The sequence below is a fragment of the Geotrypetes seraphini genome, chromosome 7, assembly GCF_902459505.1.
Source record: "Geotrypetes seraphini chromosome 7, aGeoSer1.1, whole genome shotgun sequence".
Classification (NCBI taxonomy): domain Eukaryota; kingdom Metazoa; phylum Chordata; class Amphibia; order Gymnophiona; family Dermophiidae; genus Geotrypetes; species Geotrypetes seraphini.
The window spans coordinates 7,127,201-7,144,826 of NC_047090.1; the positions used below are offsets into that span (position 1 = coordinate 7,127,201).

The 17,626-nt window shown below is 45.4% G+C and overlaps 1 protein-coding gene across 1 annotated transcript in view; it reads left to right on the forward strand.

Annotated features, from left to right (window-relative positions):
- ANO2 (anoctamin 2) overlaps nucleotides 1–16,989 on the forward strand; it is a 228,699-nt gene extending 211,710 nt beyond the window's left edge. Inside the window, exons 23-24 of the mRNA XM_033953477.1 lie at nucleotides 8,676–8,781; nucleotides 16,542–16,989. Coding sequence (XP_033809368.1) covers nucleotides 8,676–8,781; nucleotides 16,542–16,820 — 385 coding nt within the window. The 3' untranslated portion in view covers nucleotides 16,821–16,989. The remainder of the gene's footprint in view (nucleotides 1–8,675; nucleotides 8,782–16,541) is intronic.
- Nucleotides 16,990–17,626: the final 637 nt, after the last annotated feature.

Genomic DNA, 17,626 nt, shown 5'->3' on the forward strand with positions numbered 1-17,626 from the left:
GAGCAGTAGCATGAACTTGCTGCCTGCATCATGTTGGCTAACCTTCTGACATCATTTCCTAAGCGCAGGGCCCGGAAGTGATGTCAGAGAGAGGCGACGCCAACGGGGGCAGTAAGTTTCTAATGCTGCTCGCGCAGGAAAAATGAAAGAGGTACGAGGGAAGGGAAAGGCGCACGCTTATGGCGGGGAGAGGCGGACAGGAGGATGGGTGCCTTTGGCCTTTACAACAACTGCACCTGGGGCGGGGACACCCACCTCCCCCCCCACGCCCCGCATCCCTCTTACTACGCCAGTGCTGCCCACAGATTGAAAGTCAACGTGTTTCAAAGCAATTTTAAAAGGGAAAGTAAAAACCTACTTTTCCACTGCCTATGAAAAACTATGCAGGGAAATACTTTTAAAACCAATTGGATGAAATTTTTGTTCACTCAGAGAATAGTTAAGCTCTGGAACGCATTGCCAGAGGTTGTGGTAAGAGCGGATAGCGTAGCTGGTTTTAGGAAAGGTTTGGACAAGTTCCTGGAGGAAAAGTCCATAGTCTGTTATTGAGAAAGACATGGGGGAAGCCACTGCTTGCCCTGGATCGGTAGCATGGAATATTGCTACTTTTTGGGATTCCGGAATCTTGCTATTCCTTGGGATTCTGTATGGAATGTTGCTACTCTTTGGGATTCTGGAATTTTGCTATTCCTTGGGATTCTGTATGGAATGTTGCTACTCTTTGGGATTCTGGAATTTTGCTATTCCTTGGGATTCTGTATGGAATGTTGCTACTCTTTGGGATTCTGGAATTTTGCTATTCCTTGGGATTCTGTATGGAATGTTGCTACTCTTTGGGATTCTGAAATCTTGCTATTGCTTTGGATTTTGTATGGAATGTTGCTACTTTTTGGGATTCCGGAATCTTGCTATTCCTTGGGATTCTGTATGGAATGTTGCTACTCTTTGGGATTCTAGAATCTTGTTACGCTTTGGGATTCCAGAATCTTTTGCTACTCTTTTGGGGATTCCAGCATCTTTTGTTACTATTTGGGATTCCGGAATCTTGCTATTCCTTGGAATTCTAAATGGAATGTTGCTACTCCTTGGGTTTTGGCCAGGTACTAGAGACCTGGATTGGCCACCGTGAGAACGGGCTACTTGGCTTGATGGAACATTGGTCTGACCCATTAAGGCTATTCTTATGTTCTTACATCCTTTGGATATATGGACAGTTTTTAAAGGAAAATATTGATCTACTTACATGATCCTTAGGTACAAAGTTCTTGTGGACTGGAAATTGTATCCTCCTGGTATGAGCCTAATTAACATTTGATATACGGATTAGAGAATGACACAGGAACACATTTTTTCCTGTCCCCGTGGGAACTTATTTTCCCATCCCGTCCCTGCGAGTTCTTTTCCTGTCCCTGCCTCATCCCTGCAAGCTCCGTCCTCATCTGCACAAGCCTCAACCACTTTAAAATCATAAGGTTCAAGGCTTGTGTGGTTAAGGCAGCGCTTAGAGAAATGGGTACACTGACAAATGAGCACAGGACAATTGCGTCCCGTCAATCGTGCCCCGTCAAATGTGTGCGCCGAGAAGTGCGCACAGGACAGTGGCGGTCCGTCAATTGCGCTAGTGTTAGGGTAAGGTTTAGATGAGGACTAAATCCTCAACTAAACCTTACCCTAACACTAGATACCAAGTGAATATTTTAAGTGTAGTTGGCTCCACCCCTACCCAACCTCAAAATAGTATCCGCTGTATGGAGCGCAATTGATGGGGCGCCATTGACCTGCGTGCATTTGTCGGGCCACAGGGACAGCAACAAAACTCGCGGGGACGGGACAGGGAAATTGAGTTCCTGCAGGGATCCCCATGTCATTCTCTAATATGGACGAAACAAGATACTAAGGAACGACGATAGCCTGAAAAGGTATAACCTTTACCAAGGATCAAACATAGCGAGGGGCAAATTATGTGCCAAACGGGCCGCATCGAGGCGGAGGAAGATATCTTCTTTTTCAAGGGTCCCACGACAACAAGAGGGCATCCGTTGAAAATCAGGGGCGGGAAACTACGAGGTGACACCAGGAAATTCTTTTTCACTGAAAGAGTGGTTGATCGCTGGAATAATCTTCCACTACAGGTGATTGAGGCCAGCAGCGTGCCTGATTTTAAGGCCAAATGGGATCGGCACATGGGATCTATTCACAGGGCAAAGGTAGGGGAGGGACATTAAGGTGGGCAGACTAGATGGGCCGTGGGCCCTTATCTGCCGTCTATTTCTATGTTTCTATGTTTATGTTTCTATTTGGCATGTGGGATCTCTTCATGGAGGTAGTTAGGGGGGGTGGGCCATTAGGGTGGGCAGACTTGATGGGCCGTGGCCCTTTTCTGCCATCATGTTCTTTGTTTCTATTTGGCATGTGGGATCTCTTCATGGAGGTAGTTAGGGGGGGTGGGCCATTAGGGTGGGCAGACTGGATGGGCCGTGGCCCTTTTCTGCCATCATGTTCTTTGTTTCTATTTGGCATGTGGGATCTCTTCATGGAGGTAGTTAGGGGGGGTGGGCCATTAGGGTGGGCAGACTGGATGGGCCGTGGCCCTTATCTGCCGTCTATTTCTATGTTTCTATGTTTATGTTTCTATTTGGCATGTGGGATCTCTTCATGGAGGTAGTTAGGGGGGTGGGCCAATAGGGTGGGCAGACTGGATGGGCCGTGGCCCTTTTCTGCCATCATGTTCTTTGTTTCTATTTGGCATGTGGGATCTCTTCATGGAGGTAGTTGGGGGGGGTGGGCCATTAGGGTGGGCAGACTGGATGGGCCGTGGCCCTTATCTGCCGTCTATTTCTATGTTTCTATGTTTATGTTTCTATTTGGCATGTGGGATCTCTTCATGGAGGTAGTTAGGGGGGTGGGCCAATAGGGTGGGCAGACTGGATGGGCCGTGGCCCTTTTCTGCCATCATGTTCTTTGTTTCTATTTGGCATGTGGGATCTCTTCATGGAGGTAGTTAGGGGGGGTGGGCCATTAGGGTGGGCAGACTGGATGGGCCGTGGGCCCTTATCTGCCGTCTATTTCTATGTTTCTATGTTTCTATGTAAACCATTGCAGTACCCTTGTTCCCATCAGCAGAATGTCCTGTCAGCAGAAGGTTGATGTCACTGCCCTCCCCAACCACTATTGGCATGGTAGAATGTCACAGGGCCAGCAGTTGCCAGATTTCATGCAGCAGAAAGACCAGTGGCAAGCCACTATGGCCTCCCATCTTCTGCTCTTCAGTCTTCAAGGCACCACATTGTTAATGGTTTCCCTTGGGTCCCTCGCCTACCTCCCACCCCAAGAGCCAACCATGATTTTAAGGGATGAGCTTAAACTTAAACACCAAGAAAGAAGACACTCATGATGGTCAGCAAAAAGAATTCTAAAAGCTTTAAAATATTTGCTGAAGGATAGAAACTAGAACAAATCAAAGAATGGACATACCGTATGTACACAGCAAATTGCAGAGCGTAGAAAAAGTGAACAAACATCAGATTGGAATCTCCTATAGTAACGCACCACTGCGGGAATGTGGTCTCCATTCTGAGGTATTTACATTTAGGGCTCTAACAAAGGCATAACAGTTTTCAATCAAATACTTGTTATATGGGGGTAATCCGTTCAAGGATCGGCTTACCAATATGTCTTCCTTTTGAGTTGACATAAAAGCTTTGGAAAACACATTGGCAATACAACACTGGATACAACTTTAGACTACTTCAGGTCAATATCAGAACTCACAGCCTATGGTTATGGTTTATTGGATTTAATATATCTCCTTTCCTGGCAGACATAACAAGGAATTTGTACAGGCCAAAAAAAGAAACACCAATATATGATAAGAAAGAGGACAACAAAGAACAAAGGAGCTAATAACAGTCAAACAACACATGAGTAAATCAAACAACTAATCAAGATAAGACAAGCAGGGATGAGTGGACCCACAGAGTCATATCACTTTTGATTTGATCTCCAGTAGCCTCCAAAAATAAGAGGTCAGCACTCAAAAAGAAAAAGATCTGGGTGTCATCATGGAAAATACGCTGAAACCTTCCGCCCAATGGGTGGCAGTAGCCAAAAAAGCAAACGAGATGCTAGGAGTTATTTTTAAAAAGGGATGGTTAACAAGACTAAGAATGTTATACTGCCCCTGTGTCGTTCAATGGATATAACCCTGCTGGAAAGGGTGCAGGGGCGAGCCACGAAGCTAGTAAAAGGTATAGAAAATTTGAGCTACAAAGAAAGCCTCGAAAGACTGGGACTGTTCACCCTCGAGAGGAGGAGACTGCGAGGGGATAAGATTGAGACTTTTAAAATACTGAAAGGATTCGACGAAATAGAGCAAGAAACATTGTTGTTCACATTGTCAAATGTGACACGGACAAGAGGTCATGGACTGAGGCTGAGGGGCAGCAGGGCTCAGGACAAATGTCAGGAAGTTCTGTTTCACACAGCGAGTGGTGGACGCTTGGAATGTTCTCCCAGAGGAGGTGGTGACGGAGACTACCGTTCTGGGTTTCAAGCGTAAGTTGGATGCACACCTCCTTGCTAATCACATTGAGGGATACGGGTAATCAGGGTCTCCATCTGGGAGCACCTGGCTTGGCCCCCGCGCGTGCAGGTCGCCGGAATAGATGGACCTGGGGTCTGATCCGGCGTAGGCGTTTCTTATGTTCTAACCTCACCTGGTTCTGGTCTCCTTATCTCAAGAAAGATATATTGGCACTAAAAGCGACCAAGATGATAAAAGAGCTGGAACTCGTCTCGTATGAGGAAAGACTACAGAGGTTAGGGCTCTTCATTTTGGAAGAGACAGTTGAGGGGAGATATGACATATGTTAACCCTACCTAAACCTATACTGCTTGATATTCAGCCCACTGTAATCAATGATTTTTATTTTTTAAACACTGATCCCCCCCCCCCAGGCAGAATTAGCCCTGGATATCTAGTGCAGGGTTATGTCTAGGCACAAGCGCTGAATATCCAAAGCTAATTTCAACTGCAGTGACCGCCAGAGCTTATGCATTCCTGGTCAATATTCAGCTGAGACCTGTGTGATACACTTATGTGAGTCCATATTGGCCAGAGATCGCATTACTATTTTTAGGTGCCTCTGCCTTTGTAATACTCATCAATCTTGACCTCCCCTTCGCCCCCCCCCCAAAGATGATAAATGCCTAGGCTAGAGTCCACGCCACGCCACCCTATCCCATCCCCTCATAATTCCACCCTCCCCAGGCCTATAAAAGTCCCTGGTGGTCTATGGACTAGAACATTATCCACTTACTGCTGCTACCAAATGGCCACTGCAACCTCTAGTGGCAGTGTCACAGTATGGCCCAGGAAGGGTCAAATAGCAGCAGGACACATATGATACTATCCCCGGACCTAGTCCTGAAACAGCTTAAAGTAAATCAAAGCGTAAAATGTTACAAACGCAGACACCTTTAAGGAGAGCCCTAGTATGCCTGAAGTTTGCACAAAAAGCATTTATTCATAAGATATCGTATAAGAAATTCTTATGTTGGATGAAATTCTTGAAAATGAAAACTTGCTTTTATCCAGAAACAGCTTTTCATACTTATCAGTTTTTGGAACTCATCTCTTCATTAGTGCACTAGCTTAGTTCATAAAGCAGCAGTGTCAGGTGCTAGCACAGAAAATAAGATTTGCTCAACTTTGGGATTTTTTTAGGGAATGCATTGCTAGAGGACGTGGTAAGAGCGATTAATGTAACTGGTTTTAAAAAAAAGGTTTGACCAAGTTCCTGGAGGAAAAGTCCATAGTCTGCTATTGAGACAGATACTTTGTTAGAATACTGCCTACTCTGTTAGAATACTGCCTTAAATCAGAAAACGTTACTTGCTAACTCGCTAGGGTAGCGCCCTGTCTCGGATCTCATAAGAATATAAGAATAGCTTTGCTAGGTCAGACCAATGGTACATCTAGCCCAGAAGTCCATCTCGACAGTGGCCAATTCAGGTTACAAGTACCTGGCAAAAAACCCAAATAGGAGTAACATTCCATACAGAATCCCAAAGAATAGCAAGATTCCAGAATCCCAAATAGTAGCAACTTTCCAGGCAAACAGTGGCTTCCCCCATATCTGTCTCAATAGCAGACTATGGACTTTTCCTCCAGGAACTTGGTCAAACCTTTTTTTTAAAACCAGTTACATTAATTGCTCTTACCACGTTCTCTAGCAATGCGTTCCAGAGCTTAACTAAAAAAAATATTTCCTCCTATTGGTTTTAAAAGTATTTCCCTGTAACTTCATCGAGGGTCCCCTAGTCTTTGCAATTTTTGATGGAGTGAAAAATCGATCCACTTGTACCCGTTCTACTCCACTCAGGATTTTGTAGACTTCAGTCCTATCTCCCCTCAGCCGTCTTTTTTCCAAGCTGAGGAGCCCTGACCTCTTTAGTCTTTCCTCATATGAGAAGTTCCATCCCCCCTTATCAAGGTCACTTTTGGCACTGTGGGTCACTGAACCTTTTCAATGATGGATAGAAAAGTAAATTTTGTTTCTACTTAAAGCAACAGTGATTTAAACAGTTTCTAGAAGGAAGTTGAGCTGTTAACCTTTACCACTTGAATTGTCATCAGAGGTGAAAAGGCTTACTCATCTGTAACTTAAAAAAACCCAAAAACCTTTACCTTGAGTGCATTAAGGAATTTTGATTTTAACAACAATTCTGGGAAAGTCACTAACACTTGGGTAAAAACGTTTCTTAAAACTTGAGCAACAGAAAAATGATACGCACCCAGTTCTAAAATTAACAAAGAAACTGAGTGGATTATGTTTCCATGCTTTCTATACAAAATAAAGGTGTCAGGTCAAAAGCACGCCGGGACAAAGGCGCGTGCAGACAATTGAGCGCAGTGTGGAGGCGCACGCTGCAGAAAATTACTGTTTTTAGGGCTCCGACGGGGGGGCGTGGGGGGGAACCCCCCACTTTACTTAATAGAGATCATGCCGCGTTATGGGGGCATTGTGGGGGGTTTGGGGGATTGTAACCCCCCACATTTTACTGAAAACTTCACTTTTTCCCTGTTTTTAGAGAAAAAGTTAAGTTTACAGTAAAATGTGGAGGGTTACAACCCCCCAAACCCCCCACAACGCCGGAGCGATCTCTATTAAGTAAACTGGGGGGGCTTCCCAACAAAACCCCCCCGTCGGAGCCCCTAAAAACTGTAATTTTCTTCGGCGCACACCTCCATCTTGCGCTCAGTTGTTGGTGCGCGCCTTTGTCTTTCGCGGGGTTGTCTATGAACCCAAAATAAAAGCTAAAATAGATACCTTAATTCAGTTGCTAAAAACCGGCGTAGCTGAACCCTGGAGACACTGCAGACTGTGTCCCCTTTATTGGGGGGGGGGGGGATCTCTTTTCTTGGCAAACTATGTTGGGAAAAAGTTGAGCTCTCTTATTTTTGGATTCAAGTGACTTCTGGAGATAAGTGAAGCCCCAGTATGACTGAATGAATTATTATTGGGGGTATTTTTTTTACTTTCCAAATAGCAGAAACTGAGCTATCTCAAATATGACTTGCCTCTCCAGCATTATATAAGTGTTTCCAGTGGCGTTGACCGTGACGCTGTGCCACTGGGTTGCATGGTGGAATCTTATTATATCTCAGAAACTTATTTGTTAAAGCAATCTCCTAGAATTGGATATGAAAATTTGGGCATGGATCAGAAATCTGTGCCTAAACTAATTAATAAACCCTTAATTAGCATTTAATTCTGCTGCCTCTCAGTATCTCTACACCTCCTCAGATAAGCCGCTCTTATTGGGACCCTTCTTCACTGCCAATTCCATACATTGTTCCTTTTATCTAGCTTCCCTGTATGCCTGAAATAAACTACCTGAGTTCATCCACCATGTCCCTTCCCTTGTTTAAAAGCAGACTGAAAACCCACCTTTTTGATATAGCCTTCAATCCTTAAACCTACTCCTTTGCCCTCCAACCCAGCCAGCAGATTAACCGTTCCCCTTAATTGTATCCATGACATCCTGTCTGTCCGTCTTGTCTGTTTAGATTGTAAGCTCTTTGGAGCAGGGACTGTCTTCTTTGTGACTCTATACAGGTCTGGTAGCGCTACAGAAATAATTCATAGCAATAATAGCAGTGTGAAGAGTTTCAGTCTTTGGGAAGCAGAGCTGAGGTTGTGATGTCATAATGCCTCATTCCACCAATAAGAGCCAACCTCATCAGTGATGTCACAATGGTTTGAGTACTTCCGTCTGCCCTCCAACCCAGCCAGCTGATTAACTGTTCCCCTTAACTGTATCCATGACATCCTGTTTGTCCTTCTTGCCTGTTTAGATTGTAAGCTCTTTGGAGCAGGGACTGTCTTCTTTGTGACTCTGTTCAGCGCTGTGTATGGTCGTAGTAATTAGGAGTTAAGCGCTGATATGCCCTTTGCCCTATTCTATAAAATGCATGCCTAAATTTCATAGTGTGCAACTCCAAAGGGGGTTTGGGCATTGGAGAGGCGTTCATGGAATTTAGGTGAAATGTTTTTGCGTGCCACCCAGCTAAAATGGACTCCTCGTGGCTTTTGTTAAATGTTATTGTGTAGCGCAGATGTATGTATGTATATGATCATTCAGAATATTAATTTGGTTATTTCTCTGGCTAGGTACAAGGATTATAGAGAACCACCTTGGTCCCCAGTTCCCTATGATTTTTCCAAACAGTACTGGGCGGTGTTGGCTGTTCGTCTGGCTTTTGTGATTCTTTTCCAGGTAAATTTTACTGGCATGCAATTTTACACAAATGAGGATGGCTCCTGGTTTGGATGGTACCCAGGCTGGACGATCCAGGCCAGAACTCTGGCTTCTTGCCATTCTGATTAACTGTCACCCAGATGCTACAAAAGTGGCCTAAGAAATGAACACTAGAGCCTAGAGCCTAGAGCCTAGAGCCTAGAGCCTGGGCCAATCAGGCCTTAGATTAAGTGGGGATGGGCGGACCCGCTATGCCTAAGGCCTGATTGGTCCAGGCTTCTAGAGCCTGGGCCAATCAGGCCTTAGGCTTCGGCAGGATGGGCCGGGAAGGGGCGGGCCTGCCTCATTTCGACGAAGCGGGCCTGCCGGCTGGACGGGCAAGACCCATCTGGCCAAAAGAAAAGGTTAGTTTGGTGGGGTGGAGGTTTGGGGGCTGTTAGCGCGGGGGGGAGGGTGCGGAGGGGGTGCATCTTCAGGCAGGAGGGTTTGGGCACCCTCCTGCCAGCGATCGGTAGTGTCGGGGGGGGCGGTTGGTAGTGTCGGGGGGGGGGCATCTTCTGGCAGGAGGGTTTGGGCACCCTCCTGCCGGCAATCGGACAGGCGGCCGTGGCCCACTATACTTATAGCGGCAGAGAGATCCCTTGCTGCGATAAGTGTAGCGGGCCGTGTCTAATCTAACCCAATTCTCTAACCAGCGTCAGTAACATGGACACCGGTTACAGAATTGGGGTTTAGTGTAGGCCCGATTCTGAATAGGACACCTCTCCCGGGCGTCCTATACAGAATCAGGGCCTGTGTGCCTAATTTGATAATTGCATATAGTCTGGGAGGAGCAGAGATGAGGTTGAGACGTACACGAGAGTTTTATAAAATACGCATGAACATAGATAGACTACGCCTATACAGGGCCGGATTCTGTGTAGTGCGACCTGTGCGCGCAGATCTGTGCACATTGCTGATTAATGCATGCAACTTAATTGTTTAACAAGCTAATTGGCACCGGTAATTGGCAAGTAACACCTAATAATTGATGCCGACTGTTAAGTAATTGGAAGTTGTGCGTTCAACTTTCTAAAGTGTTTCTGTAAAGCTGCGCATGATAATTCTAGTGCGTGAATCTCAAAAGGGGGCTTGGCCAAGCGCACGGGTGGATTGTGAGCATTCCTAAAAGAAACAAAAGATACTGAGGTGCTGTAGAGTGAATACACTTGTAGGTCAGTAGGAGTTTGAACTATATGAGGAAACGGATAGGGAACCAATGAAGTGGCTTGAGGAGAGGGGTAGTGTGGGCATAGTGAATTTGACAGAATATGAGGCGTGCAGCAGAGTTCTGAACAGATTGAAGGGATGAGAGATGGTTTAGTGCAGGGGTAGGCAATTCCAGTCCTCGAGAGCCGGAGCCAGGTCAGGTTTTCAGGATATCCACAATAAATATGCATGAGATAGATTTGCATCTCAAGGAGGCAGTGCATGCAAATCCATCTCGTACATATTCATTGTGGATATCCTGAAAACCTGACCTGGCTCCGGCTCTCGAGGACCGGAATTGCCTACCCCTGGTTTAGTGGAAGGCCAGTGAGAAGCAGATTGCATTAGTCTAGTCCAGGGGTAGGCAATTCCGGTCCTCGAGAGCCAGAGCCAGAGCCAGGTCAGGTTTTCAGGATATCCAGAATAAATATGTATGAGATAGATTTGCATCTCAAGGAGGCAGTGCATGCAAATCCATCTCATACATATTCATGGTGGAGATCCTGAAAACCTGACCTGGCTCCTGCTCTCGAGGACCGGAATTGCCTACTCCTGGTCTAGTCGAAAGGTGATGAGGGTCCTGGCAGTGCGTTCAGAAAGGAAGGGTCTGATTTTAGTGATATTGTAGAGCAGTGATTCCCAACCCTGTCCTGGAGGAACACCAGGCCAATCGGGTTTTCAGGCTAGCCCTAATGAATATGCATGAGAGAGATTTGCATATGATGGAAGTGATAGGCATGCAAATTTGCTTCATGCATATTCATTAGGGCTAGCCTGAAAACCCAATTGGCCTGGTGTTCCTCCAGGACAGGGTTGGGAACCACTGTTGTAGAGAAAGAAACAGTCTGGCAGTCTGTTGGATATGTGAAGAGAAGGAGAGAGACGAGTCAAAGATTACCCCAAGTTTGCAAGCCAACAAGACAGGGAGGATGAGGGAAGAAGAGAGACAGGTTTATCTGGAAAGATAAAGACATTTTGTGGGTTCGATTTTCTCCACCCAATTTTGGGGCATTTTTCTCAAAACATCCAAAGTCAGACTTAGATGTCCTATGCAAAATGCCCCGCCACCGTTTTGTTTTCTTACGACAGCAATGTCATTAAGAGTAGAGTGCGAAGTGATGTTCCAACACGCACGTAAAAATAATTTAGCATCTACTCACATCTAGTACTCACTACTGTACCTGAACGTAACTCACTAAAAAGGTGTCCGCTAAATGGAAATAGATAATATTGTGCCTAAGCCCCTTGAAGAGAAAGTTGCATTTCTTGGTGGGCCTCCTCCACCTTTCGGGCCAGGCAAACTGGAGTCATGTTACTCAGACACCCATTAAGAGGAAGTGGAAGATCCCTCCATTCTCAAATTGTGTGCTTCAAGACAGCTGATTTCGATCAGGCTCAGATATCTGGAGCGACGGTGCTGTAAGTTTAGCTGGCTCAGTTTTAACTGTACGAGGTGAACATGTTAGAACAGACAAATTGCAGAGCAGATGGTTATTTCCGACTCGAAACCCATAATCCTTAAAACAGTAAGACTCACAGAAGGATTTGTAAAAATTTCACCCCATGGCATAAGACGTTGGCTTGGGGGCGAAGCCTGCTAGCTACAGAGAGCATGGAATAGAAGCTCCTCCACACCGACACCAATTTATACAATTAACGTGCTTTATTCCATCTATATCGCGTTCCTCTGCTTGGACATCTCCCATACATGTCACCGCCAAAAATCGCAAAAGGAGATTCCACTCCGACTCAGCCCTGCGATAAGAGGCCTAAAACTGAGTCCGGCCCGCCAGACAAAATGGCGACGAAACACGAGGATTCACAAACTGATTTATTAATTAAAGAAATGCGATCATTTAAACGCATCATGCAGGAGCAGGTGGATGAAACCAAACTTGTGCAAGCAGAAATTGAAGCTTTAAATGATCAATTTGTTGACGCCCGGCATCGACTTGATGCCCTTGAAGAGCAAACCGCCGCGATACACAGCAAATGCTCCCTGTTGGAAAAACATGATAAGCTTATCAGCTCACTCCAACGCAATTTGGAGGATCTCTCAAACCGCGGCAGGCGAAGTAGCATGCGAATCATAGGTATACCGGAGGCATCAGAGGGCTCTGATATCATCACCTTCCTGATGGACTTTCTGCCAAAATCTTTGGGCCTCTCATTCACAGTCCCATTGGAAATCGAGCGGGCACATCGTGTTCCCTCGCATCCTTCAACTCAATCTGTTGCGGCAAGGCCTATCGTGGCGAAAATTCTGCGATAAGACGGTTTCTGTGGGCGTTTTATACCTGAATATTCAGTGAAGAGTTATACCCAGATAAAGGTGCTGGATATCCAGCTGTATGACCATTAACATAACATAACCTTTTATTTATATACCACGATACACCGTTAAGTTTGATGCGGTTTACAGGGTTATCCAAAAGCTGGACATGATCGAAACATTCAAGGTACTGAAGGGAATAGACTTAGTGGATAAGGACAGGTTGTTCACCCTCTCCAAGGTAGGGCGAACGAGAGGGCACCCTCTAAAATTGAAAAGGGATAGATTCTGTACAAACGTAAGGAAGTTCTTCTTCACCCAGAGAGAGGTAGAAAATTGGAATGCTCTTCCGGAGTCTGTCATAGGGGAAAATACCCTCCAGGGATTCAAGACAAAGATAGACAAGTTCCTGCTGAACCAGAACGTACGCAGGTAGGGCTAGTCTCAGGGTGCTGGTCTTTGACCAGAGGGCCGCCGTGTGAGCGGACTGCTGGGCACGATGGACCACTGGTCTGACCCAGCAGTGGCAATTAAAAAAAAAAAAATGTACTAGAGTCTTTTTTTTTAATCCGAAGAGTTAGCCAGTTATCAGACTGAATATTGCCACTTCCTGGGTAACTTTTCTGTGGTCACCAGGATTTGAGATTCTAGGAGTCAGCAGGGCTGAAGGGTGGCGAGGGAAGAAAAACTCACCCCCTCACCCTCTCTTCCAGGCGCTATGTTCCCCTTGTTCTGGGTACTTTCACTCCCCTTCCTTCAAGGCCTAGCCATAGGAAGGCAGCTGTGAACCCTAGAGAGCAATTCAGCAAATTTAACACCTAAATACAGCATGCTGAGCCCAAGTGTTATAACATCTTCCCTGGGCGCATTATACAGAATATGGCCCTTTTGACTATAGTCTATATGTGTACGCGTGTCATCTATACACCTAAATTTAGATACGCTCACTTACGCCCCGTCATTACAGAAGTGGAGTCGAAGTGACAGTTTGGTTAAAATAAGGGGACAGTTCCTTGAAAAACCTGATGGCGAAACACGTTGGACGTCCCCCAACTGCCATAAAAAAAACTAAGGCCCTGATTCTCAAAACGCTCATCCTACTGACATCTGGCAGATGATCGGGTCCTTGTGCATCTTAGTAGGCATCTTTCCAGCCAGTTCTCTAGCCGGAAGGCACTCGGATGTGCGCTGACGTCGATGGGATATTTGGCTGGGATGTCCATCATTGGATAACACATTACTTTCCTTTCAGTGGAACCCTGACATGGGATGGCCATAATTCCAGTACCACAGAAAACAAGAAGCTTGATTTTTATTTTCCTTTCTTCAGGAATTTACTTGGGCCAGAAAGTTACCAACTGGCGGCACCAGGAATTAAACCACAGTCTCATGAGTGCTCCAGGCTAGGCATGTTACCCCCCTTGGAGGCTGAACCACTGAGCTGACTTAATCTGTTTTTTCTTTAAATTAAAGAAGAAAAAAATGTTTAGCTTTGAGAAGCTAATAAGAAGCTTTTTTTTTTTCCAACAACAGCAAACCAGAAGTGCCTCTGACTTTTCAACATGTTCCTTTACAGTTAAATTATGCATGTTGTAAACGGCATTACAGGGGTTTCAATAGCAATCTCTAATTAGCTATCGCTGCCATAAATCATACAGGGCAGCTTTAATGTCCCAGCAAGGTAATAAAAGCTGAAAAATTGAAGTCCATCATTAGTCCATCAATGGTCTGCTACTAAAGAACATAAGAATAGCCTTACTGGGTCAGACCAAAGGCCCATCTAAACCAGTAGCCCATTCTCACGCAGTGGCCAATCCAGGTCCCTCGTACCTGGCCAAAACCCAAAGAATAGCAACATTCCATACAGAATCCCAAGGAATAGCAAGATTCCAGAATCCCAAAGAGTAGCAACATTCCATACAGAATCCCAAGGAATAGCAAGATTCCGGAATCCCAAAGAGAAACAAGGTTCTAGAATCCAAAAGAGTAGCAACATTCCATATGGAATCTCAAAGAGTGATAAGATTCTAGAATCCCAAAGAGTACCAACATTCCATGCTAGCGATCCAGAGCAAGCAGTGGCTTCCCCCATGTTTTTCTCAATAATAGACTATGGACTTTTCCTCCGGGAAATTGTCCAAGTCTATTCACTAAACTAAACCTTAAATTTGTATACCGCATCATCTCCATAAAGATAGAGCTCGGCACGGTTTACAGGTAAATTCAATAAATGAGGGAAGGCATAATAAGAAATTAGAGGTTATGAAGAGGATAGCTAGCTTTACATTTTAAATAGATAGCTTTACGTTTTGGAGAAAAGCCAGGTTTTCAGATACTTTCGGAATAATTGGAATGAGCCTAGGTTCCGCAGCGGGGCAGGGAGGTTATTCCAAAACTCAGTGAATTTGAAGAAAAGGGATTTCCCTAATTTCCCTGCATACATGACGCCTTTTAACAAGGGGAAAGATAGTTTGAGTATGTGGGCGGATCTGGTAGTGTTAGGTCTCAAAGAATTCCAGGATAGTAGGATTAGGGGAGGAAGAATGCCTTGTAGGATCTTGAAAATTCATATCTCAACAACTTTGTTTCTTCAGAAACTTGAGGTTTCTTTAAAATCAAAATCCATACTGAAATTGATATTTTCTGCAACAAATTTCTCTTTTACTTTTATTCCTTCCAGGAATTATATTTTTTTAAAAAGAACAGCCAGTAAGTACAGAGGCACTTGGGTAGCGTGATCACATCCCCAAGTTCCCGCAGGATATCTCTTTGTGCCCCATTGCAGTGGCGTAGCGAGGGTGAGAAGCGCCCGAGGCATTGACGCCCCTCTCCCACCCTCTTCTCTGCCCCCAGCCCCCATCCGCTCCTTCCCCATCCGCATACTCCTTCCCTTCCCGTGCACTTCTTTAACATTCCTGGCACAAGCAGCATCGACTCTTCCTCTAATGTCACCTCCTAGGCGCGGGTTCAGAGGAAGAGCCGCTAGCGTGAGCAGCAGGTTGGGGTTCCTGCTCACGCCGGGAACGTAAAAGAGGTACGAGGAATGGAAGGGATGGGGGCAGAGAGGGTAGAAAGGAGGATGGGAGCTGGCCCCCACACCATGACGGTACCCGAGGTGCACCGCCCTCCGCCTCGCCCCAAAGCTTTGTAACAGGGCCTCACATTGGACACTTCACACTGGAAGGAGCTGGTCTGTGACTGAGTACTGGGCAGAAGCCAGGTATAGGAAACGAAGTCATCCCAGCATGCGGTGGGGCATTGAGCGATCTGGCTCCTGTTCACTGAGACCTCTCCTCTTCATGTTCAGAGATATTTTTTAGCCGTTACTTATTAGGATTTCCATTTTTTAATGTTGCTTTCAGGATTCCTTCCTAGGTAACACTTGTACACCTTTAGCACAAGATCCCCTTGAAAGCTGCTGCCGAAGTAGCTTTGTGCGTGTGTGTGCGAGTGTCTGTGCATTCACATGTATTTTAAAACCGGCGTCCCTGCTCTGCCTACTGTCTCCCCCAAGACTATCTACATGATATAGCATAAAAAGAGGTACAAGGCTTTCCTGGCACTTACCAGTGGCGTGTGGTCAGGACCTTCAGGGGATTCACCCAACCTCCTGAAGGCCCTGAGGGCACTGCTCTGAATTTGAATGGGTGAGCAGGCAGAAGCTGTTCAACCAAACAAATTCAGATAAGTACTATCAGGGCCTTCAGAGGGTTGGGTGAATCCCCAGCCCAAGAGCCCTGCTATTTTTTTTGTTTGTTTGTTTACTTTTTGCTTGATGACACAGGCATGTTGAAACACTTGGGAACAGGAGGAGATAGTGGATAGGCCATTTGGCAATTATGTGCCATCATGTTTCTATAACCATAAATCTCTATGACATCACAATGCAGGTGTAAAGAGCCTTAGCCTATAGGAAGAGGAGATGCAAATGTTAAGAGCCTTAGCCAATAGGGAGAGGAGGATATAGTGGATGCTGTGGATGGGCCATTTGGCTTTATAAGCCATCAGGTTTCTATGTTTCTTTGGTTGAGCAGGCTGCCTGCTCAACAAGTCAAGCTTCATCAAACAAAAAGTTAACAAGAACAAGAAATAGCAGAGCAATAGAGCTGTGGATTCACTAAAAGCCCTGAGCACACCCCACTGCTATCTAATTATATGAATGTATGAGCCCTGGCATCATTATATAAGCTGTGGTTCATGCCCAACTGGCTCATCCAGTTCCTCAAAATTGAATTCTATCTGATTTGTATCTTTGCAGAATCTGGTGATGGTCCTAAGCGTTGTGGTTGACTGGGCAATCCCTGACATTCCCAAGGACATCAGTGAGCAAATCAAGAAGGAAAAATCCTTGATTGTCAACGAGTTTCTGAAAGAGGAGCACGAGAAAATTCAGATGATTGAGAACTTGAGCATGCAGGAGAAGCAGGGAGACACCCCGGAGAAGCTGGGGCGGAGAAGCCGAGCTGCCAGTTTGGGCCAGTTCAGTCGCAAGCGAGGCAGCTCCGTGTCATTGACCTCCCACCACACCGATGTGTGACAGCCCTGCAAGAAAGGGGAAGATATGCTAGCGTGGATGATAAGCCTCCAGTTATCCTGGAAAAACGGAGAGACAGAAGAAAGAAGACCCGTTGCTTCTCAGACGGAAGGAATGTGTTTTCTCCAACAGATGCACTGCTACATAATGTTTTCAGAAAAAAAAAAAAACACACAATCGGTGCAAAGTCAAAGGTTGCACACGCAAAAGCTAAGATTTAAAATTTGCAATTTCCTGCATGGATCATATCGTTGCTTAGCGGTGCACGGCAGAGCAAATCCACAAACTTTATGCCCGAAAGCAGTCAATTTTTGCTAGGAGTAGCAAACGAAAGTCAAATCCAGAGACACTTTCCTGTTCATTGCACGACCCGTAAAGAAGAAACAAGCAAGCTGCCGTTGAGCTTTTAAATACAGATATTTATGGGCAGAACTGCTTTAATTACAATATGATACCATGGAATGGTTAATCAATTAGGCTTTTCTGGATGCACCTGACTGTTATTCTGCTAGGGATTAAAAAGAAAAGATGCTTTGTAAAAATAATGATCCTTCACAAGGTGCTTGGCCTTATCTGAGTTCTTTCCCCCTACTTGGGAGCTGTTGAGATTGCACTGTATTTTTAGAAAACTGAACGCTCAGGTTAATTTTGTATCATCTGTACTTAAGGGCAGTAAAAACATATCAAAGATCGATCTCTCCGCTCAGTGTAGCAAACGCAGACTAACCAGTGTGATTTACCTTTCTAAGCTGGTGCGATGACGAAAAAGGCTAAGTGGGTGACGATGTTAATAAACTATTTTTCTTGGA